The 24686-nt window shown below is 52.7% G+C and overlaps 1 protein-coding gene across 1 annotated transcript in view; it reads left to right on the top strand.

Annotated features, from left to right (window-relative positions):
* Window positions 1-24686, top strand: part of Chchd6 (coiled-coil-helix-coiled-coil-helix domain containing 6) — a 223435-nt gene that overhangs the window by 17944 nt on the left and 180805 nt on the right. The window contains exons 2-4 of the mRNA XM_047534479.1: window positions 4600-4717; window positions 9198-9267; window positions 11130-11274. Of these exons, the coding sequence (XP_047390435.1) occupies window positions 4600-4717; window positions 9198-9267; window positions 11130-11274 (333 nt within the window). The remainder of the gene's footprint in view (window positions 1-4599; window positions 4718-9197; window positions 9268-11129; window positions 11275-24686) is intronic.

The following is a 24686-nucleotide window of genomic DNA, read 5'->3' as shown; positions in this document are numbered from 1 at the left end:
ATTCTGCGCTGCTGCCCAAGGCCCTTGTCACTTCCCAACCAAGGGCACGTCCAGGTCCACTGTACTGCTCCTGTACTGCCATTCAACTGGCCAGAGCAGTCCGCATGTTCCTTCTCTGCTCTGAAGCTTTTCCCATCTCCCCACACGCCTTTGGTCCCCTCTGCTCTGAGCACAGGGACTACCTTCTGTGGCGGGTCCACTTTAACAGCCCCTGCCTTCCCAAGGGACGTTCGAGGGCAGGCTTGCTGGTTTCTCCCTGCCCGTGTCTCCAGCACGGTTCCAGCCCCTGGGATGGGACTGTGTCCTTGTGCGGTTTTTGAGTGACATCCTGTTTGGGCTGCTCATTTTGGTGGCGTCTCGGTCTCTAACAGCTTTGAGATATAATTTACATGTCATATGATTCACCCATTTAAAGTATGCAATTCAATTTTTTTTTTTTTTTTTTTTTTTTGGCATTGCTAGGGATTGAACCCAGGCCCTCCTGTGTGCTAGGCAAGTGTTCTACTATGGAGCTGTATTCAGACATGCACTACCACAATCCTTCTATATATATGTATGCACACACACGCACACACACACACACACGCACACAATTTTTTTTTGTTTTTTTGAGACAGGGTCCTGCCAAGTTACTTAGAACCTCACTAAGTTGCTGAGGCTGGCCTTGAACTTGCGATACTCCTGCCTCAGCCTCCCGAGCCCCTGGGATGACAGGCGTGCACCCACTGTGCCTCGCTATTACAGTAAATTTTTAATAACATTTTCCACCCTCCCAAATATCCTTACCCTATAACCGTCAGCTCCCCACACCCCATTTCCCCTAGCCTGAGGCTAGCACTATCTACTTCTGTATCTGGAGATTTACATAGTCTGGACATTTATAACATATCACATAGAATGTGGCCTTTGGTGTCTTACTTCTTTAACTTGGCACAGTATTTTCAAGGTTCTTCCATGTGGTGGCATGTGCCAGTATTTTCATGACCAAATAATATTCCTTGTATACATAGACTTCATTTTACTTATCCACTCATTAGTTGATGAAGGTGGGTTGTTTCCTTCTTGGCCATCATGGATAAGGCTGATACAAATTAGTGTACAAATTCTTGTTTGGATGTGTTTTTGTTTGTTTCCAGTATACCTCTAGGGGTGAATTGCTGGATCCCGTGGTAGCTCTAGGTTTAATCTTTTATAGAACTTCCAGACTTTTTTCTACAGTGACTGACCCATTTTATTTTCCTACCAGCGGTATAGCAGGGTTCTGATCTTGCTACATCTTTGCCTGCACTTACTGTTTGACTTTGGGGGTCGGGGCGAGTACTAGGGATTAAACTCAGGGGCCCTCGACCACTGAGCCACATCTCCAGCCCTTTTTTGGATTTTATTTAGAGACAGGGTCTCACTGAGTTGCTGAGGGCCTTGCTAAGTTACTGAGGCTGGCCTCCAACTTGCTATCCTCCTGCCTCAGCCTCCCAAGCCTCTGGGATTACAGGTGAGTGCCGCTAAGCCTGGCCTTGACTTTTTGATTCCATCTGTCTTAGTGGATGTGAAGTGACATCTCGTGGTTTGATTTTACATTTCTCTAATGGCAGATGATGTAGAGCTGCTTTAGGAAGTTCTCTTCAGGTCCTGTGCCCAGTGTTTAGTCAGCTCATGTGACTATAATGAAATACTTGAGATAATTAGCTTATGAAGAGGAAATGTTCATTCTAGCTCACTGTTTTGGACATTCTGTTCCGTGAATGATCGGCCTTTTGTTTTGCGCCTGTGGCAAGAGTCACATTATGGTAGGGCAGATCGTTCACATGATAAGCCAGGATGCAACGAGGGAGACTGGGATCCTACGGTGCCCTTTAAGGACAGGGTCCCGTTGACCTAAGGACCTCCCGCTGGCCCCACCTCCTGAAGTTTCCGTCACCCCAGTAGTGCTGGCCCAGGGACCAAGGCTTCATTCAGCATGTGGGCCTTTGAGGGAAACCTATCCAAACCACAGCACCCTTTTTTAAAAATTAGTTTGTTTTGTTTCGTTTTTATCGTGAGTTGTGTGAATTTTTTGGTACATTCTAAATAAAATCCCTCTTCAGGTTTATGATTTGCAGATATTTTCTCCCATCCTGGGGTTGTCTTTTTAGTTGCTTGACCGTGTCTTTCCATAAGCAAAACTTTAAACTTGGATGACGTGTGATCTATCCTCGCTCCCCACCCCGCCCCACCACCAGTGGTCGCTTTCACCTTTGGAATCATTTTCTAGACTCATCACTAAAGTCATCAAGAGTCACCCCTCTTTCCTTGTAAGAGTTGTTTTATCACCTATGTTCAGCCCACTGATCTATTTTGAGTGAGTTTTTGTGGATGGTGTAAGGTGTGGGTCCAACTTCATTCTTTGGCGTGGGACTGAGAAGTTGTCCCTGTTGTCCCCACACCGTTTATTGAAGAGGCTGTTCCTTCCCATTGAATTCTCTCAGCACCTCTGTTACTTCATTTCTGTCACTGTAGCAAGATGCCTGAGAATGGATACTCATAGCAAAAAAAAGGTTTGTTTAGCTTACAGTTTGGGAGGAGGAAATGTCCAGCAGCATGGTGCCGCCCACCTGGCTGTGTCACCTGGCGGTGATGGCGTTCCAGTGTCGGGACCAGTAAGAGAGGGAGAGCTCAGCCCTACAGGTGGAGGAGGGGTCGGTGATGAGCTTCCCAGGCCGCACCTCTTCAGGGTCTCGTCATCTGCAACATCACACTGACTGAGGACCAGACTTCCGACACGAACCCTAGGGACAGACCCAAACCCTGTCCAGGCCAGAGCGAGTTCTTACTGAAAATGGGGTTCATTCCGGGAACCACGTTAGGTACGCGTTGTTCATTAGCTGTTTGATTGACACACATCCTGGATACTTAGAGGGACTCTTCTGGGTGCCGTGTGCTCTTCCATTGGTGACATTTGGTTTTCTCTTGTTCTGTATCATTAATTAGTATTTGATTTGTAAACCTCCGCAATGTTCACAAATACTACAGAGGCTCTCTACAGTGTTTAGTTACCAAAGAAATACTCATAGTAAAAAAGAAATTACAAAACAAACTTAAGGAGCGGGGAGGAGATTCAGACCCAAAAGGGCCAAGAGTCGAAGTCCCACCTAAGCAGCCCCCGCCCCCGCCCGTGCGAGCTTGGGTAGGTGGCCCCGTGGGCTTCACTCTGAGCGGATGCCATACACATGCCTGTGTGTATATATGAAAATTCACATCTGCATTTGTAAATATGGATGTTCATATTTCACGTTCAGCTAGATTTATGTTTGTCTGCTTTACTTAATAGTCGTATGTATCTTTTTACAAAATGGAGACATTGAGCAAAACGATCCCGTTCGTCCTTTTATAGCAGTATACAAGTCTTGCCTCCTTATTGGGGTGGGGTGCTGGGGATTGAACCTAGGAGTGCTTTACCCTTGAGCTGAGTCCCCAGTCCTTTTTGTTTTGAGGTCTCACTAAGTTGCTGGGGGTCTCACCAAAACGCCGAGGCTGGCCTCACACTTGGGATCCTCCTGCCTCAACCTCCCAGGTTGCTGGAATTACAGGTGTGCTCCACTGTGCCCAGCTCATTCTTTTTTAATGAACCCATAATACTTCATAGAATGTGTGGGGTCCGGCTTCTTTAACCAGTTCTCTATCATTAGAAGTTTAGGGTTTTCCTTCCTTCTTCCTTCTCTGTCCCAATGTCACAGTGAACATCCTCACACACGCCTCCCTGTACACAGGGGAGTACTTTCCCAGTTAGAGATCCAGAAGTGGAATCGCTGATCACATCTTTTGTCTTGAAGTCATTTTTAACGTCTCCCCTCCACTGTGCTTTATGGAGCCTTGTGCATATTAGGCACTTAATAAATATTTACTGAAGTGAACTCTTAAGGGTTTTTATCCTGGATTTATCCCTCGCTCGCTATTTCATCTCGGTAAACTGTTTTATGACACCCTCATGCCTCTTTCACTTGCCCGGAAATGAAGGAACGCGTCTTCATTAGGGGCCCTCAGGTGAAATGCGTCAGGAAGGGTCTGGACTGCAGCGCGTGGCCCTGGAGGCCACCGGGGACGGCCGGGACGCAGCCCCAGCCCTCCCGGTAGTTACAGGCCACCAGCCCAGGCAGGCCGGGTGCACCGCCTGCCGAGCGGGGAGGAGTGCTGGTCACCTGGACGCTGTGGGGCAGGTCCCCGGGAGGAGGGCACGCCGAGCTGCCCCTAAGGGAAGGTGCAGTCTGGACAGGTGGAGGCGGACCAGGCGCGGGAGGCAGGGGGCTGGCGGTGGCTCAAGGGACAGCAGGTGTGAAGCCAGAGGCGGGAAGGAGAGACTGCAGAGAGGGCAGGGTGCGGACAGGAGCAGGGAAGCAGCAGCAACGGCCATCAGGGACACACCGTGGTTGCCTGGCATTCCAGACGGGCTTGGCGTGGGCCCGGTAGGCAGAGGGCCACCGGGAGAGGTTTGTGAGGAGAGTGACGTGGTGGGACGGGGTCTCGAGGGAACCGTGTATTCAGTAGGTTCGGGCGTGAATGAAGGGGAGCCTTCCTTTCCAGACGTTTCCGTGATGCCGCTTTCCCTGTCTCTCACCCCCGTAGCTGTCTGAGAACGTGGTGAACCGCATGAAGGACCCTTGCCAGCCCTCAGGGCAGCAGCCCACCTCTCCGTCCTGCACCTGCAGCCCTGCAGAAGGCAGCGCCCGAGCCCCGCAGAAAGGTAGGGTGGGTGGCAGCAGATCGCAGCGGGTGGGAGGAAGGACGGAGGATGTGTCTGTTCCAGCACATTCCGCTCCCCACAGGGCTCGCGCTTGCCTCTGGGTGACGGAGTGGCTCCATTCTGCTGGCTGTGTTCAGGAGAGTGAGGCTCTCCGGGCAGACGACCCTGCCTGGGGCCCCGAGGGCTGCACGGGCGAGTCACCCTGTGTGATCTGGGCCAGGATGTTGGTCCTCATTGTTTTCAGTTTCTCTGAGTGTGAAAAATAAGTTAAAAGGACAGGGAAGAAGTTGCCTTTCAGGGTCCTGAAAAGAAACGGAACCACTTCTCAACCTGAGCAATTCTAACCTCTCACATTAAAGAATGACGCAGACCTACTAGAGTTAGACTTGGGTGCCAGCCTCAGCAACCTGAGTCTCAGGACTTCATAACCTAAGCCTCAAGTCGAGGGGTCCTGTCCCAGCCTTTGGGATGGCTCACCCTTAGGCTTCTAGGAGGGGTCCTAGGCTAGGCACAGTGGCACACCCTTATAATCCTAGTGCTCGGGAGTCTGAAGCAAGAGGATCACAAGGTTGAGGCTAGCCTCTGCAACTTAGTGAGACTGTGTCTCAAAATAAAATATAAAAAGGGCTGGGGATGTGGCTCAGTGGTTAAGCACCCCTGGGGTCAATCCTTGGTACCCAAAAAAAAAAAAAAAAGAGAGAAGTAGTTTGCTGCATTTGGAATTCAAAGTAGAAAAGAGGGGAGATGCTGAGGTGTTGTTTGGGGGCCAGACTGAAGGCACCTCTGCACAGTGGTCAGAGAGCTCCAGCTTCGTCCTCAAAGCCAGGAAGCGCAGCAGGTGTTTGGACACCTACCCTGTGTATCTGCCCCTGGGCTTCCTGCGCTCTTTAGAGCCAGCTGGTGCCTGGATTGGGACCCACCCTGAGACCTTTTTGAAAAGGCCAGTTGGGGGGGGTCTCAAAGACCCAACAGGAGGACACCTTCATCCTTTATCAAAAAGCCTCCTGCACACAGTATCTCTAGCTCACGGACGAGAGGGGTGGAGAAGGGGAATCCAACTTGACCCAAGTGCTTTAATAAGCCAGGCTCACTGGTGAGAGGGAGAGAGTGACGGGAAAGCAAAACCTGCCGAGGTCTCTCCCACGTCAGTTTCAGCTCTGAAAGAGAAGAGCATCTACTTCGATTGTGTTAAGTTTTAGCAGTTGAAGAAGGAAGAAGAGTGGTTTGTCATTGACTTTCATAATAACATATTTTGCAGTTGAGGTGACAGGTGTGAGATCATCAGGTCCTTGGTGTCCCAACTACAGAAATAAGTAAGACACACACAAGTACCAGGCACAGTACAGATTTAGTGAAGGTGAAGGCGAAGGTAGCACTCCATTAGGCAGAACGAAGTGGGCCAAGCAAGGGAGGCTGGAGGCCCTAAGGCTGGAAATCAGTGCCTTACAGGCTGAGTGGTGGCACCTTCTCTTCCCTAACAGACCTGCGTGAAGACCGCCCCCCACGTGCTCCCATTGGTTACCTTATGATACCTGATTAGAATATTTGCCCCCCATTGGTTACTTTAGAAAACCTAATTAGAATACTGCCCACTTGATCCCCACTGGTCATTTTAAAATACCCAGCCTGTGGCAGGAGCCTTCCTAGAGGCAGTTGTCATGGTAATGGGGCTTGTGGTAAACAGGGACATGACTTGTCTCCCTGTCCTGTCCTCTAGCGGCATCCTCCTCATACCCTGCCTCTGCCATCTTGGTGTCTCTGAACTCCTACCCGACAGGTGTGTTTTCAGATATCTTTTACTGCTTTTTTTTTTTCTTTCAGTACCAGAGAGCGAACCTAGGGGTGCTTTACCACTGAGCTACATTCCCAATTCTTTTTTTGAGACAGGGTCTTGGCTGAGTTGCTGAGGCTGGTCTTGAATTTCCATCCTCTTGCCTTAGCCTCCCTCGTCGCTGGAATTATAGAAGTTTGCCACCACACCCAGAATGATGTCTTTTACTTTTAAAACCAGTTTTTTGCCTTTACTTAAGTGATAGAACAAGTTCAGAAAAAGTAATTTAAAGTCTTACCTCATGCCATACCCTCAAATAATGTCAGCAGACATAAAAGATGTAAGTATAAGAAGTGAAACCATAAAAGTGTAACAAGAGGGATTTTTCTAAATACAACATCAAATGAAGAAACCTTAAATCAAGAAAAAAGTAGAAAATTGACTTTAAGAAATTAGAGGCAATCTGGGGGGAAACACCTGAGGATCGAATGAGAAACTAAGGAATGCGTAATATTTGACAGATGTTATGATTCAGGTCTGAGGTCGTTAGGATTTGGTTCTGAAGTGTCCCTCAAAAGCTGTGTCAATACAGGAATGTTTGGATGGTGAGAACTGTCACCGAATCAGCCCTTCCTAGTTGGGATGGGCTGGGTGGTAACTGTAGGCAGGTGGGCATGACTGGAGGAGGAGTGTCACTGGTTTGTGCCCTGGAAGGGTGCATACGCCCTGTGTGCACAGCTTCCCTCCCCCAGGCCCTTCCGCGGTGATACTCTTTCTCACCTTGGGCCTCAAGCAGTGGAGTCCGCCGGTCATGGACTGACCCTCTATGAGCCAAAATAAACTTCTCCTCCACGTTGTTCTTATCAGATATTTGGGTCACAGTTATGAAAAGCTGACTAACACAACGAAATACTAGTAATATATAAAGAGTTTATGAAGAATTTTTAAAAAGACAGCTCAATAGAAAATGCGCACAAACGGTCAGCTGTATATATGGCAAGACTCGGCTTCACTAATAATTGAAGAAACAAATATTAAATAATGCACGTTACCAAGGGAACAGGAAATTGGCAGGCTCCTACAGGCAAGGAGGCAGTGTGGATTAGCGCCACATTCTCTGCAATGGGTAGGTGTATTGTTTTTGTAGTATCAAAAAAGAAAAATCATATCAAATGCAAAAATAATTTATAACTCCATGAAGCTGTTTATATAAATAAGAATGAGGAGCGTTAGTGTCGAAACAAAACCCCAGCAAAACTGTTTCCAGTCTCACTGGAGAACCTGGCATGTCCCCAAGCAGCATGTACAGTGGACCCTTTTCAGGCTGGAGCTGTGTGCCCTGCTGCTGTCACGAGGACAGCTTAAGTCACGGCCACTTTTTAGAAGTGTCTCCTTGAGTTGAGTGCAGTGGCCCACACCTGTCATCCCAGCGGCCTGGGAGGCCGAGGCAGGAGGATCACGAGTTCAAAGCCAGCCTCAGCAAAAGCGAGGTGCTTAGCAACTCAGTGAGACCCTGACTCTAAAAAAATACAAAATAGGGCTGGGGAGGTGGCTCTGTGGTTACGCACCCCTGGATTCAATCCCAGGACCCCCCCCCCCCAAAAAAAGAAATTCCCAAATACATAATGATCAAAAGGTAGACCTCCTGTAACAACTTAAAGAGCCCAACATGACTAAAAGTGATACAGGTTCAAGAATAATTAGGTTTAGTATGGGGTGTTTGCCCCACAGGATGAGAAATCTGTAGAACGGGGTATTGATTTAGTCTGTTTTCTGTTGATATAACTGAATGCCGTAGACTATTTAATTTATGAAAAAAAAAATATTTCTTCCCGTTCTGGAGGCTGGGAAGCCTCAGGTTGGCAGGCTGCCTCTGGCGAGGGTCTCCTTGCTGGGGGCCTCCTGTAGTCCTGAGGCGATCGTAAGTTGAGACAGGAGTAACTTAGACAAGACGCTGACTGTCTGGTCCAGGAGGCAGAGGGAGCAGGGAGCAGGGACAGAACGGCGTCCCCCAGGGCACGCCCCGACCCACCTCCTCCCACCTGCCTGCCTCCGCTGGACGATAGGATCGACACACCCGTCAAGCCACAGCTCTCAGGACCTGGTCATTTCGCCTCTGGCTGGTCCCATGCTGCCCCCGTGGGCTCTTCAGGGATCTCCCACGGCCAGGCCATAGCACTGTTCAAAGGGCAGATACTTCTCAACCTGAATTTCGGAGGGGCGGGCCTTCCAACGATGGCAGGTACCAGAGGAAACAAAACCGAGGCGCCTCCTGCCCCGCTGGCCTCATGTCAAAACCTGGACCCGGAGGCCGGCCCTCCCAGGAGGCAGAACAGTAGCTTCCCGCAGCCACGTCCGCCTTTGTTTGGGAGATGACCTAGATTCCACACGACTGTCAGGGGAGTGGGAATGGATTTGGAACACTGCACTCGAGGGGCCTTGCCTGCCGCCAGCCCAGCGCCGTCAGCATCCCGGTGCAGAGAGACCCCTTCACGGGGCGGAGAGCCAGGGGTCACCGGCTTTCCAGACTGGTGGAATCCAGGAGGTGGGCCGCGCGTGGGGCGTGCTTCTCTGTGGGAACGTGTCCATCTGCCTGCTAGGCACTCTATTCAGGGGAGCACAGTCACCCACAGGGGTGTGTTCCTGAGCCCCCTTCTTGGATGACCGCAGCCTTCAGTGATCCTGGGTGGCCTTTTCTTTCATTTGCAGAATCCAAACTGCCCAGGTTCGAGACCAGCGGTGACCAGCAGCCCTCAGGGGTGAAGGAGGATCTCAAGAGGTGAGCCCGAGTGTCCACTCAGATCAGTGCTGAGCTCCCCGCACACCTGATCCTCACCCCATGGCCCTACCCTTGCCTGAAGCCCTGGAGGTGTGGTCTCACATATTTCATGTCATTCCTGCTGAAGGACAACCCTCTGATATGGGTGACAGTGATCCTAGTTTAAAGACAAAGAAACACCAAGAGGAGCATGGGGGAAGTTGGTTTCTTTTAAAAATGAATTCTTAGAACGCATTTTTTTCTTTTCTTTTTTTTTTTCAGTGCTGGGGATCGAACCCAGGGCTTTGTGCTTGCAAGGCAAGCACTCTACCAACTGAGCTATCTCCCCAGCCCCCTTAGAACGCATTTTTAAAAACCAGGACCAAGTAGCCAGGTAGCGTTGCTGCGGCATGTCTGGGGAGAAAGTGGAGGCCTCCCGTTCTGCCTGGTGGGTTGACCTCAGGGCGTGGGCCGAGCTCGCCTCAGCTCCGAAACAGGATCTGCTTTCTCTCCCTCGAGGACTTGTGGAAAAGTGTTTAAAGCACAGAGGTCCCTGGAGTACAGGCTGGCATCCTGATTCTGTGACCCACTGGTTGTCACCTGGGAAAATCACTGCATATGAGGAGGGCCGAGAAGAACGCTTCTTTAACTGGGGCGTTGTCACGGTTAAATGACTCCTGCATACAACGCACAAAGCACAGCTCCTGACATACAGTTTTCTAAGTAAGGACTGACTGTGGTTGTTTCTGATTGACTTCTTCAAGGTCCTCGAGTTAGCTTGTGCAGCCAGTGTCAGCCTGGGTGGGGTGTGCCCCCCAGGTCAGCCGTGCCAGGTCTGTCCCACAGTGCCGGGTTACAGTCCCACATTCTAAGAACTCATCCTCCCTAATCCTAGGAGCCCTCTCTAAAAATAACTAACCTGAACCCTCCCACTTTGGTACTTTTAAACATTTTTAAAATGTTAAAGTAATATATGCTAATGAAGGATTTAGAAAATACATAAAATGAAAAAAAAAATCCCCCATAGACTCATTATCTCAGTAAAACCACTATTAATATTTTGGTGTCTCTTCCACATACCTTCTTTTCGTTAGTTTAGAATTATTTCCTAAAGTCATACGTAATCTTTTTATTTTCATTTATTGTCGCAATTATTTTCTGTTAATCACACCTACTTTATAACCATTTTTTTTTTGTGGTGCTGGGGATTGAACCCAGGGCCTTACGCTTGCAAGGCAAGCACTCTACCGACTGAGCTACATCCCCAGGCCCTGTAACCATTTTAATTGCTAAACATATTTTTTGATTCTCAGTATTTAGATCCAACTTATCGATGAATCAAAGGATGCATTTTACTTTGGTTCTGTAACATGCCGTTGTGTGATTTCACGCTGTTTAACTTGACTCGATTGTTGGACATTTAGATTGCTCCCTTTTTTTTTTTTTTTTTTAGTGTGATAACACTTCTGAGAGCACCTCGGTACCTCCACTTTCCCCTCTATATAGGATTATTTTACTAGGCAGATGCCAGACGTGGGTCAGAGGGTGGAGTGTTTTCAGGGTGAGGGTTAAATGTTGAGAACAAAGGGCTACCACCGCCTGGATCGTGGCTGCCTGCCTTTCCTCCCTGCTGGCCCGCTCTCCTGTTGCTGATCTGTGTTGTCCTGGCTGAGTGAGCATCCGTCTTCCCTGGGAGCTGTCACTGAGGTGACAGGCGTGCCATTTCACGGTGCTCTCCTTTCCCAGCGGGCCGGCGGTTGGTCTCCGTTCCCGTGGCCCTCCGACCCCGTCCTGCTCGGCCAGGTGAACACAGGAGCCTCCCTGCCCACGCTGCGCCAGTCACGCCTCCTGCATCTGCTTTGCCTGTCTCTCGTCTGGCGCAGGTTCCAGCAGGAGCAGGCCTCCATCCAGGACGAGCTGTTCCAGGTGGTGAGGAGGGAGAGGGAGGCCGCCGCCAAGCACCTGAAGGCCCCCCTGCCCCGGGAGGAGGCCAGCGCTGACCCTGAGAGGCAGAAGTCGGCCCAGCTGGTGAGTGCGGGTCTGCCCGGGTGGCCTTTCGTGCCCTGCGCACTCTGGAAGCCGTGGTCCTGGCCTGGAGCCTGGTCTGTCTGAAGCCCCAGTGGCTCCTGTTGCCCACCAGACGTGCTCAGCACCAAGGGTGTCCTGGGAATCGAGAACTCGGCTCTCCTGGCCCTGACTGTCCCTGACTGTCCCTGAGTTGCTCTGCGCACTGTGGCGTGCTTTCATGCCCTCTGGGCCTCAGGCCTGCGCGCGAAGGGACTGGATCATTTGACGGTGACCTTCATCTCTGAGACTTCTCAGCTGCAAGGCTGCGCTGCTGTGTGCAGCAGGACGTGAGGAGGGAGGGCTGGGCTGGGGGCCACACTGAGATGGCACGGAGAGAGCCCCTTCAGCGTTAGGGAGCCGGGCGCGGGTCTCGGCTCCCTGCTCGGTGACTTGGGCTCATCGTCCGCACTTGGGTCGAGGGCTGTGACATCCTCATGCAGGTTTGCCCAGAGGATCAGAGGGAAGTGTCTCCGGGGCTAGCGCGTGCCTGGCAGAGCCTGCAGGCGGTGCTTCCTGCCCATGCTCTTCCTCAGCATCAGGCCGGCCAGAGGCTCGATCCCTGACTCGGGAGCCCGCGGGGTGAGCGGGGTAGTGACCCGCCGGCTTCCTCAGGGACCCAGCGCCACCCCTGCTTCCACTGTGCCGTCCGTCCCCTGAGGGCCAGGCTGTACTCAGGCCGACCGTCCTCAGAGTTAACAGGGGCTGCTACTGCCCGGGGCCACAGGGTGACAGGATGACACTCGGCGGAAGAGAGGCTGTGCCCGTGGTGCGTTTCTGTCAGCAAGGACGACCCGCCCAGAGCCCTCAGCAGAGCTCCTCCCGCTCCCCACGGTGGCCCAGCAGCTCTGGGGCCAGGGCTCGGCAGGGCTCGGCTGAGGGCAGCGGCACGTTTGGAAGAGGGCGGACATGGGGACGGAATTGGGACTGACAGAAGGGCAGGGAGGAAGGGCTGCTGCGGGATCCCAGTCTCATCTGCCTCCGAGGCCTTGGCTTGGAGACTGGGAGCAGCCTTGCCCTGCTGGCCGGGTGCCCAGTGTGCCGCGCAGCAGAGAGGAGAGGAGAGGTGAGCGCTCCGCTCCGCGAGGGAAGCGGCCGAGGTGGCTGGGCGCCAGCCTCTGCTCTCCAACTTGACGATCACACAGGTCCAAAGCATGCAGTAGGCACAGCACACGTGCTGGTTTTCCTGGGCCCTCTGGGAAACAGAAGCAGGTCCCTGGCCGTCACGACATTGTCAGTCTAGTGGAGAAGAAAAACTAAGTCAGAAACTTTGAAAAAGGCCAAACTGGTTATCGTAAATGTTAAATGGCAGGAAGGACAGTACGACTTGGGATGGGGCAGGGAGTGGTGTAAGCTGCTCATGGACTTGGCTCCTGACCTCAGCCTGAAAGCCACGTGGCCCAGTGGGCCTGGCAGGCATCTGGGCGGAGACGGGTGACGGGCCAGGGAGAGAAGAGCCAGGTGAGAGCCAGGTGATGGGAGGCCGTGGACCGCCAGAGGAACAGGCCCACAGAGCAGCCCTCCGTGGCTGAAGCAGAAGGCTCCCAGAGGTGGGTTAGGATGGGAGCAGCTGGTCCACCTGACCCCACTTGTAGAGCCCCATAGCATCCTGGGAGGGCTCAGTTGTTTGCGATGAGAAACCTGGGCCAGGACAGGGTCCCGGAGGTTCTTGGGGTCAGTGTCTGAAGGGCGGGCAGGTTACCATCCCTCCGCAGGCAGCCTGACAGCCAGGGACAGAGACCTCCTGTCCTGGAGACGGACAGTCACCTGGAGATGGAAGGTGCAGCCTACAGTAGGAGCCTCCCTCTTCATTCTCACCTGGAACGTGTTAATCACAGTGCAGGGGATTTCACAGCTTGCCTTTCTTCCACCTGCTGAGAGAAGGCTGGGCTCCACCTCCTTGAGACTGTGAGTGGGGTGGAGAACTTGTCTTTTACGAAGAAACGTGTCCTGGGTGTGTGGATTTTTTTTTATTTTAAAGGAAGGGTGACTTCACAATAAAGTACATCCTTACTTACTCCTCCTGCCCAGTTGTGGTCTCTAGATGGATAATACCCTTCTTTGAACAAGCGTTACTACTTCCTTCCATTTGAAAATATTTAACTACTTTGGTGGGCATTCCTAGTTTTTTTGTTTGTTTGTTTTCTGTTTTTGGACTGGGGATTGAAGTATACTGAGCCACATTCCCCAGCCCTTTTTTTATTTTATTTAGAGACAGGGTGTCACCGAGTTGCTTAGGGCCTCTCTGAGTTGCTGAGGCTGGCCTCCAGCTTGCGATCCTCCTGACTCAGCCTCCTAAGTGCTGAGGTTACGCCTGTGATCATTCCCAGTTTTGACTGTTCCTCATCCATTTCTCCTTGAAGTTGGGGATCTGGTTTCCTTTTGGTGGCTTTCCTGTTTTCTCTTGTGTGTAGCCTCTGTGGGGTTTAAATTCCAGTGCCTAGCTTCCTCTGGAGGCTAGATCTGGGCACAGGTCCCAAGCTTAGCCAGGGTAACCCCCTCCCCAGGGACTCTCAGTTTCCAGTGAGTGCAGAGGAGGGGTGCAGGGCCAGGGCGGGAGTTCTCGGCTGCAGCAGCCCCTGCAGGCTGTACGTTTGTGTCTTCTGCTGTCTCCTGTCCCTCCCGGGCCCCTGGGTTTCTGTTTGGTCCTCTGCCTTCTTGAGGACAGCGTCATTCTCTGGTGACTGTCCACTCTCCTTGGCTCAGTGCTGTGGCAGCCACACCTCCCACAGGAGGCGCTGCAGTAGACGGTTCTGGAGCCACAAAGGAGACGGGAAGCCAGGTTCTGTTCTGTAAGTTGACAGAGACACAAGGCGGCCAACTGAAATGCTGGGCGGGAGCGGCTGCCGCCACTTCCAAGGGAAGTGGCTCCTGTTGGATTGGTATGGTTGGCAGGCACTTTCAGTGGAGATAATTCCAAAACCGTACTTAGGAGTTAAATAAGCAGAGGGATGGAGAAATTGAACCTGAGCAAAGCACAGAGATTTTTCTTCCCTCGCCTGAGTCTCCCACAGGCAAGTATCGCAGGAGCTAGTTAGTTGGCAGCCTGCTGCGCAGGGCACCAAAGAGCCTAGTGATCTGAAGTGTGCGGGTCACAGCACATCCTTACAGCTCCAGGGACAGCCTGGACTCCCGAGTGCACTGGCGGGGCTGCTGGCTAAGGAGCTGGCTGCCTATGACTCGGTCCCTGAGCCCTTGAACCTGAGCTTCCTCTGGAGGATGTCCTTTGGTTGTGCCGAGTGCCATTGGACTTGTAATGTGCTCCCGGATCCTCTGTTTGCCTGTGACTTTCACAATATTGATTTTGCAATCCTCTTCTGCGTGAGCGAATGATTTGACTCATTATTGGGAAAAGTTCATAAAACTAATGACGAAGAAAGGTGATGATTTTTATGACCTTCTGATGACAAAAATGTTAACATTTCCCGTCGAGCGCAGCAGTAATGAACTGTTGTGCTTGTGCGCGTGTGCCGGCTTCCTGTTCCTTTCAGACTGGTCCAGCCCAGTTCTGCTCCTGGCGAAGGCCGTGGGCATGAGTGGGGCCTGTGCGAGCTGTGCTTCCCTCTGAAGTGGTGGAGGTTTGGAGTCCAAATCAAACATTCAGGGTAGAAACGAGAAAGAACACAGCGGTTTGTTGAGCCGAATCTTCTGACGGGCAGGGCTTTAGCAATGCAGCGGATACAGTAGTAAAGGCCTGCAGAGGCCTTACTTCAGGGGAGAATGAGATTTACGACCCTGCCTGTTGCTTTCCCGACACGTATTATTAGGTATGTAGGATCACAGTGTGCCCGACAGAAAGCAAAAGCCTTCATTTCTTTTATTTTTTGGTGAGCAGTCCCTTTATTATTATCTATATATTCTCTGTGTGCCTGTTATATGTTAGGCACTGGCTTAGTTCCCTAATAAATGGAAATAAATAAGATGTAGCTCCTGTCCTTGAGCAGATGTGTTTATTGGGAGAGTCAAACATTCTTGGAAGTGACAATATGTGGTTGAAGGTGTCAAACCAGAGGGACGGGAAGATGCTCGAGCAGGACAGGCAGCCTCCTGACCCTTCTGGAAGGAGGAGGCACGTGAGCTGAAGTTGCAGAAAGAGAAACGCTCGCCAGGTGAAGAAGAGGAGAAAGGATGTCGCAGACGAGGGACGCCCATGCGCAAAGGCCAGGTGTCCAAGAGGACGGGGCGTTTGGCCAGAGGCGTAGGTGAATGGCGTGTGTCTCATGCAGGGAACCGGAGAAGTGAGGGTAGACGTGGACTTCGAATGAAGGTTCTGGAAGGGAGATGGAGCTCTGGGAGGGGTTTCTTACTCTTCAGGAGATGAGAGAGCGTGGGGGCGGGGGGCGTGAGCAATGCGTAGGGAAGGGACTAAGTCAGAGAGCCCATCCCTGAATGTGTCCGTTCTCGAGTAAGCTTCCCGCCAAGGAACTCATGTCAAGTTCCCTTCATGGCTCAGACACTCCCAGAAGCGGCCACCTTACCACTATGGACCTGGAGATCATGATGTTAAGAAAATGTGGGATTCAAAGTGTTTGAGTTGCAGTTTTCTAAAATCACGAGAAGGAAGATGTTACCAGAACTGTGACCTTTCTTTCTGATATCCCCTTCCTACGTTTTTGTCGTCGAGTTTGTCGGATGACAAGTTCCTTGAGGATAAGAACTGTGGTGTGGCCGCTTTGTCGTCTCTGCAGTGCTTAGCAGAGTTTAGACAGTGAAGGGTCACCCGGTAGCAGGTCTCGGGTGGGTGGGGCGGCGGTGCCTGCAGCCTCGAAGCCCCGCCATCCAGCAGCCTTTATCTCTGCTGAAGGTCCCTGCGGTCCCCATTGCTGATAGTTGGAAGCAGGTATCCGTAACAGCTTCTCTCCGATGGATAACAATTCAAAAGTCTGACTCTTCAAAACAAGTCAAGGCAAAAGCTTCTTATTCATAATGATATCTGGGAGTCTACTCGACAGAGACTCTTCAGACTCTTACAGACTTTAGGTTTCACCCGCTTGGAACAAGGAGGAGAATGGGCCTTGGCAGCTCGGCTCCCACCGGGTCCCAAGGTGGACTCTGCCATTCAGCTGGGGCAGTCCTGATGTCTTGGAGGAGCGATTGGCATGGTTTTAGGATTTTAGGGACCTGAGAACACTGGCAGCCTTGTCCTGAGGCCTCTTCCAATTGAGCTGTCGACGGAGATCTTGAATTCCTCTGGAGACCTGTGTTGTCAGCACCCAGATGGCTGGTAAAAGGCATAGAGAGGGAAAAAAATAATGACGTCTCTTCTTTGCTTCCCTAAGTCTTATTTTTTCCCCCGATCTGCTGAACTGGGTCTCTCAATTAGATCAGAGGTTGTTTTTTTTTCTGTAAAGAGCCTGATAGTAAATATTTTAGGTTTTTCAGGCCACATAATGGCCTCTGCCACATATTCTTTTAGCTGTTTTTATAACACTACAAAACTAAAGACTGTTCTTGGATCAGAGGCCTACCAAAAGAGGTCGTGGACTGGATTTGACTGGTAGGCAGAAAAACCATGAAATAGAATGTGCAGTTCTGGAGATTTTAATTTTTTTGTACCAGGGATGGAACCCAGGGGCGCTTAACCACTGAGCCACACCCCCAGCCCTTTTTAATATTTTATTTACAGACAGGATCTCACTGAGTTGCTCACTTTTGCTGAGGCTGGCTTTAAACTCATGATTCTCCTGCTTCAGCCTCTGGAGTCCCTGGTATTACAGATGTGTGCCACCACGCCAGCTGGAGATTTTAATATTTTGCATCTCGATACCCAGGTGTCTCGGGAAGCTAGGGGGTGGGAGCATTGATAATGGAGGTTCTGGTTCCCTAGTGGTTAGGTTTCAGGTCATGGTGGTGGCTAACAGCCTCAGTCTTCTGATCTGTAAAATGGAGACAGCCCAGTGGGCTCTGGGAAAACCGCTACTTCAGCTCCAGATTATTCTGTTTGGCATTTTTACAGTTTGGGTTTCCCTCTTTAATGCCCCTTCTTTTTACACTGGGGCAGTCCTGAGGTCTGCACTCCTTTCTCTGTCGATCCTCCCACCACGTTTACCACAGTGATTCAGAAGACCGTGGGGCTCCTCACACCTGGGTCATGTCTGGTTCAGCTCTGTGAAAGCAACAAAATGACGGCAATTTAGTTTAAAGATCCTGACTGGTTTCGTTTTCAGTTCTAGAAGTGTTCCATAAAATAAAAGGAATGTTCTGATAAGCTGAGCAGAAAAGGTTGATTTTGTAGAGAGAGGAAGGCTGAAGGAAGCAGAAACAGAAGAACAGAAAGCGGATTGGTCATGGCAAAGGTCACCTGGTCAGGGGGGACGCGGACGCAGGACAGTAGAGAAACGGCCAACTGCTTAAGTTCAGGAGCCTATGGAACTTCACGATCATGCCACTGGAAACAGCCTGTCTGGAGACTCGGCTGGTCCAGTCTCATTTCTCAGAAGGTCAGGTGAACAGTTGAGTCCATCTTGATGCTGTGGGACCTCGTCATGGGAGACTCCATGCCAGTTTTTAGCATGTTCTATGCAGAAGCTTAGTCCAAAGCATGGCCTCCAGTAGTTTCCGCTTAACAGTTTTATTGACTGTTGCCTCTCTTGATCATGGGCCACGTTTTCCTTTACCTTTCAGTGCCTTGTAATCTTTGATCGCTGCCAGACCTCATATGCCAAAGAGCAGTAGAGACTGAGGAAAATGGTGCGTATGTCCAGACAGGCCATTGAATGGGAGGTGGAGTAAACGTCGTCTGTCGCTGGGCCACGTGTGGGTGAGAGTGGGACCTTCTCTTTAGTGGGGCGCAGAGCTGCGGACCCAAAGGGATTGTTTCCTTCCGTTTTCCTGCCCCTCTGGCAGACTTTTTAATAGGCCCCGTCTTTGCCTGCGGGTCCTGCCCTGTCCCCTCTCCAGCGGCAGAGGACTGCTGTGGCTGGTCAGTGCCTGCTGGGCTTCCTCCCTTCTGCCATCTGGAGCGCAGAGACCCTGTGCGCTGTCTGGGGTGTGTGGAGGGCCGCGCTTCAGTCCTGCCCCTCCCAAAGTCAACACCATGGTTAAGGAAGGAGACGCTCGTAACCAGTACCAAATGTGTCTCACTCTTCCCTTCGAGCGTCCCTGTAAAGCATCCTCCACACCCCGAGGGAAACGGAGAGGGCAAAATGAATGACTGTTTCCACTCTCTCTCTGAACGTCCAGGTACGGGACAGTCCTGTCCCAGGCAGTGTGGGACTCTGTGAATGGATCTATCTGCCACGCAACTGACCATCTCCATGCCTCAACTGCTCAAAGATCAAGGGTGGATGGATTCTGTTATTTCAGAGAAGTAGAGTGATTGTTTCAAAGGGGCACCGGGAGAGAGCTCCAGAGTTCCTACTTACCCTGGCCCTGGTGGTTGCTATTTTGTGACAGGTTTTGGAGAGAGGAAAATTATAGATACGTTTGCATGAAATCTGGTTTAACTGTATTTGCAGTTGATGATGCATCCAGAAAGAACTTGTAAGGCATGCATCATCTATTTATCCAAAGCGAGGGCGGAGGGAGGTTGTGAAACCAGACATGGTGTCTAGTCACGGGACTAAAGGCCCCGCATCTGTGCCAGGGCTGGTCCTCAGTTCACCACAACTGCAGGAGCGACCTCAGTCTTGGCTGGTGGTTGCAAAGACTGACCAAGGGCACAAGCAGGGACCCTGCTTTCTGCACTGATGTTCAACAGGATAGACTCGTTCTTCCCTGGTCGGGCATTGGACAGCAACACTAAGGGCTGTAGAAACAGGATTGCCACAGTGTTCCCTCTCTGTGCGGGGAGGGATGGACTCTGATGTACGTTGTTGGGAAGGTTTGAATTTATTCTTCTCTCTCCTTGTATCCCTGACACAGGATCAATGTGAAGCAGTTCCAAAACAAATCAGTGCATCATTTTCAGGATGTGAACAGAAGCAAGAAACGAGTGAGAGTCCTTCAGTTCTTTAGTGAGAGAGGCTGAAGTGGTGAGGGGCCTGGAGGCAGGTAGAGACTCTCCTTACTGAAGAGCTAGACCTGGGGTGCACGGCTGTGATCCTAGCAGGTTGGGGAAACCGAGGCAGGAAGATCATAAGTTTGAAGCCAGCCTTAGCAGCTCAGTGAGACCCTGTGTTCAAAAAAAATAAATGAATACAATAAAGGGCTGGGGATATAGTTCAGTGCTTGAACACTCTTGGGTTTAACTCCAGTACTAGGGCAGGTGCTTTGGGGGCTTTGCAGATGTGTGGCTTGATCTGGAACAAGGGCCCTTGGACTTGGCCTTGCCCTCGAAAGACCATTTCACCTGTATTGCTTTGCTCTGTGTACCTTTCTGCTTGCCTTCCAAATCCAGCCATGCATCAGGACCACCTGGGAACTTTTTAAAAATACGGATAATGGGATCTTTTTGGGGGAGTGGGTGTACTCAGGGGCTCTTGATCACTGAGCCGCATCCCCAGCCCTATTTTGTATTTTATTTAGAGACAGGGTCTCACTCAGTTGCTGAGGGCCTCACTCAGTGGCTGAGGCTGGCCTCCAACTCGAGATCCTCCTGCCTCAGCCTCCTGAGCCACTGGGATTCTAGGTATATACCACCATGCCCGGCAGATAATTGATCTTATACTGGAAACAAGTGGATTAGACTCTGGCTCTGTGACCCAGGAATCTATATGTTGAACAGTCCCTATGCAGTTCTGACACAGGAAGCTCAGGTCCAACTCCTAGACTGACAGGCCATTGATCCCAGAGTGGTTCCCGGCCCCTTTTACAGGCTGGTTGCCTGAGGACTGTGGAGTATTTCCACCAGGGATGTGGCTCCCTGGGGTCCTCAGGGCAGAGGACTCTGCTATTTGAAAAGTGTGCCAGGTCAAGATTCTGAGGGTCTCCCATCCTGCATCGCCCCCAAGTCCTGGTGTAGCTCCTGCCTAGTTGAATGGCTTGGACAGTCTTATTTTCCTCAGGGAAAAGCAGGTATTCTTTATTTTTCTCTGCCAAGGACATCTTGAGAAGAGAACCAGCTGTCTGGGTTACCACTCCCTGGGAGAGGGATTCAGGCAAGCTGCACTGAGAATTTTAGGGGCTGGTGATAAAGAAAATATTGCCAGCCTGGTGCGGTGACGCATGCCTGTCATCCCAATGGCTCAGGAGGCTGAGGCAGGAGGATCACAAGTTGGAGGCCAGCCTCAGCCACTTAGCAGATCCTAAGCAACTCAGTGAGACCCTGTCGCTAAATAAAATATAAAAAGGGCTGGGGGTGTGGCTCAGGAGGTAAGCACTCCTGGGTTCAATCCCTGGGACCAAAAAAAAAAAAAGAGAGAGAGAGAAAGAAAGGGGTGATGCCAAGTGGCTCCCACGGGACTCTCAGCAGTGGCTGGTCCTGTGTGCAAACGCAGAGCCACACCTGCTTGCAGTGGTGACCACAGCCCATGCAGCCTGGGAGGTGTGTAGCAGAAGCAAAAGGAAACCTCAGGGTCCTCTGGGACCCCAGGAAGGCTGCTGCCGGCCTCTGCCCGGCTGGGCCCAGCAGAACTGCGCGCCGAGGCCCCAGCCTCCCTCCTGTGGCGCTCGTTTGGCTCTTCCCCGCCTTGGCGGTGCACTGGGCGGGAGGAGTCCCGTTCTGCCCTTGGTGGTCTCATGCATCTCTAACCACCAGGCACTGGTGGTCCTGGTCGCGGGAGGAGGACGACAGGTGCAGTGGGGTTGGATGGGGAGGTGTCTGGCCAGTGTGCTGCCAATTGAGCAAGAAGGTGAATGGCATTTCCCAGCTGTTTTGAACCCCAGTTTTGAAAACAGGGAGCCTTCAGACCCCTCGTTCAAGAAAGAGGTAGCTTGTGAACTGCCGGATCAGGCGTGGGGCTGTCAGAGTCTGGGTGGGGAGAGCCCCAGGTTTTGGGGTAAAAGATGAGCGTCCAGTACTCCTCGCTGGCTCATTAGGGCTCTGGACCCGCCTCAGCTCGGCTCAGCCTGCAGACGCACTTAGCCTTGCCTTCCAGATCTGGGCAGGCGCGTGGCCAGGTGACCCTGGTGGGGGCCGACAGAAGCTGGAGGTCCTCATCAGCTGCCGACTGTGTTAGGCAAATGGCTGACTGCGGTTCCATTCCTGGTCTCATTGCTTCTAATTAGCAGATCGCATGTCCACGGGAATGTCTGTTAGCCCCAGGGACGAGCTCAAGAGGCTGACAGCTGGGCTGGGAGCGGGAGCGGGCCGTGGAGGGGGCGTCCTCCTTCAGCCTCTGGAGGGGCTAGCCTGCCAGCCTCAGCCAGGCTCCTGGGCCTCGGGGTGCCCAGTGCGTCCCGAGGGAACGGAACAGCAGGCATCCTGGGAAAGCCGGCAGCGGAGGGGCCCCCTGAGCCACCGCCAGAGCCATGGGCGCTGCAGAGGCACCTTGCTGGCGTCCTGATGTGCTCCGAGGAGGAGCCGGTGGGTGCAGCGCTCAGGGCTCCGTGTCTCCAGCAGGCAGCGGGCTTATGCAATCGTGTGGGAGCCTGACGCGGCGGGAGAGCCTGGCTTCAGAACGGGCCTTCCCTGGCGGCTCCAGTCAGACGTGTGTGCTGGCAGCCGGGACGCGGCGGCAGGCAGAGGGAGCAGCTCCCCGCAGCACCCGTGGGGGCCGCCCTGAGCCCGCCCTCCACCTGTGGATGACCGCCCCACCCTGCCGCACTCCCCGCGCTGGTGGGTAACTGGGGTGGACCCTGCAGCCCTGAGGGATCTTGACAGCCGTATATTTTCCCTTCCTCTCCCGCTTGCGTGAAATTGGGCTGGTGCCTGCCCACTCCTCTGCGTGCCTCTGTGGTGCCAGCAGGGCTGGGGTGAGGGCAGGACCGTGGTCTATTTTGAGTCTATTTATGTGATTTATTCACGCAGTCTTTGGGGAGCTACCTCATTCCGCCTTTTCCTTTTTGTGGAAAACGGTTTCAGACTTGTCAATCAAGCAGACTTTTGGGTTGGCCCGCTTGGGTAGACGCCATTGCTGTCTCCTGGCAAGGTGAAGAGTCAGGAGGGGTTATGTAGCTGACAGACATCAGCAGTGGGGCAGGAGAAAAGCCCCAGACTTCCCCCTTGTCCTGCTTGGTCGCTGAGCCAGGTCCCCATGTCTCCTGTTGGGAGTCGGTTTGGCCGTAAGGAAGTCCAGTCGGCATGGCTTGAACAGTAGGAATGCATGTATCTCGTGAACAGGGTCTTTAGGACAGAGTCCAGGCACATGCGGTAGCTTCGTGCATCTAGGCCTTCAGTCTCCTCCTCCCATTGCTTTTGGTCCCAGGGATTGAACCCAGGGGCACTTGACCCCTGAGCCACCTCCCCAGCCCTTTTTATATTTTATTTAGAGACAAGGTTTCACTGAGTTGCTCAGGGCCTCACTAAGTTGCTGAGGCTGGCCTCCAATTCGCAATCCTCCTGCCTCAGCCTCCGGAACCGCTGGCTCCTCCTTCCATTTTGATCAGCCATCCTTGGTGCTCCTCAGAATAGCTGCTGTACCTTTCTTTCAGGAAGAAAGAAGAGCCAAAAGCCTTTCCCTAGTCCGTATTGTTGTTCCGTATTGAAGTGACGCCCTTCCCGGGGCTCTGATGGCAGTACTTGTCACACGGACACCGGACTGAAAGGAGGCTTTGGGACAGTGAAGAGTTTAGCTGGGCCTGTAACTGTCCCAAACAAAATCAGGGTTATGTCATTTAGAAAGAGGGGGCTAGGTGTTGGCTAGCAGCAAGACCACCTTCGATCTCAAGGCAGCGTAGAAGGGGCTCAGACTTCTGACCCTGGAGATTCTCCAGGTGCTGTCTCTGTGCCCTGGATACATTTTACCTCTGCCAGTTTCAGTTTCCTCACGCGTCAAATGGCAGATGTCCCCTGGAGTTGTTGGGATCCTTTGGTAATAAGCCAGGCGTCCAGCATACCGCCTGGCAGGTGGGGTATACCCAGCTCCCCCAAAATGCATGAGAAGAGAAGCTACTCAGGCGTCAGGGGACTAAAGAATGGAGTGGGTCCTGGAGTTCAGCCCAGCAGAGAAGGGACATTAAACGGGGTGCTCTTGAGGGCAGGCGTGATATCCGTAACTGGGCCCTGGTGTGCCAGCCCGGCCCCCGTGCCCCGTCACACACTGGAAGCCTTGGGCGCGTCCCTGGGTACCCGCACGCTGTCCTCTAGAGCAGACTTTCCTTCCAGATCCTGCCGCCCACTCTCCCCTGGCTCCCGGGGTTCATTTGTGCTTGGAGAGGAGGTGCCGCTTCCTGTGGCTGCGTCCTGACTTGTGCCTGGGGACACAGGGCTGGAGTGTTCTCACTAGCCTGGGCTGCCAGGCGGAGGGCAGCAGGGACCCACTGCTGTTCCCCGCCCACACGCATGTGCTGGGTGGCCTCGCTGCCCTGCACTCCCAGCAGGGCAGCCTCTCCTTCCTCCTCGGCTCGGCAGGACTTCCCGGGAGGGTTCCAGCGCTCCGTTCTTTGCTGGGACTCAGGTGGTTGGGGAGGGCGACGGGACATCATTGAAATAGACGTATGTGACTAAAGCCTTTTGTGTGTCACATCGCAAGCGACAGAGCTCTAGAGCCCTGGGACTAAACACAGGATGGAGTCTGCAGGGGCCTCGCTGGGACACCTCTGTGCTCTGCCCCCACAGGGGAGCCGCCCTTGGGCACCAGCCTGGCGCAGCTGCCCAGCAGAGCCACCTCGTGGGCTGGGGTCTCGGGCCTTCCTTTCTTGGGCTGTCCCTCTCCTCTCCCTGTTGGTGCCGCACCGTTTCCCAACAGGCCTTCTGGGGCTGGATTTCTCTTCGTGTGCAGTTGCTCACTATCCCAGAGGCCCCGGCACCCCTGCCCCTGCGTGGGAGCCCCCACTCCTGCTCCCGCCTCCCCCCAGCGGGGATCAGTCAGGCCTCGGGTGCATCCAGGGCCGGATCAGCCCAGGGGCCTCTGTTCTTGGGGCTCCCGAGTGTCAGACAATGTTGAACACGGGGCCCATTCTCTAGTTGACTGCTCGGACATGATGTCGGCACCTTATCTCTGCGCTGACACACACTGGACATTAATAGAAATACATCGCCCCGCACACGTGCGGAATGCCAAGCAGCTGTGCCGGCCGCCGCTTTCGATAGCCTATTGTGCGCTTAACCTCTGCCGAAGAGGTTTCTGATGAGAAACGAGTGAGACTGTTAACTCCAGGCAGCGGGGCGTGTGGCGGGTTTTCTTTCCCTCCTTTCCCCCTTCTTGATTCTCTACGGCACTTCCTTAATCTTCCCGCTTAGAAGAGTGGGCTTTGCCACTTTAGGATTTTTTTATTTAATCCACTGTGGCGTGAACAGCACTCTGTTGGCTCCAAGGAGGACTTGACTGGCCTCAGGGAGGGCGTACCTAGGTGTCTGGGGGTGGGGAAAGCCACCACCTCGGCCTGTGGTGTTG

This window comes from Sciurus carolinensis, chromosome 19, assembly GCF_902686445.1.
Source record: "Sciurus carolinensis chromosome 19, mSciCar1.2, whole genome shotgun sequence".
In the NCBI taxonomy this organism is placed as follows: domain Eukaryota; kingdom Metazoa; phylum Chordata; class Mammalia; order Rodentia; family Sciuridae; genus Sciurus; species Sciurus carolinensis.
This window is presented reverse-complemented; position numbering and strand designations above follow the sequence as displayed.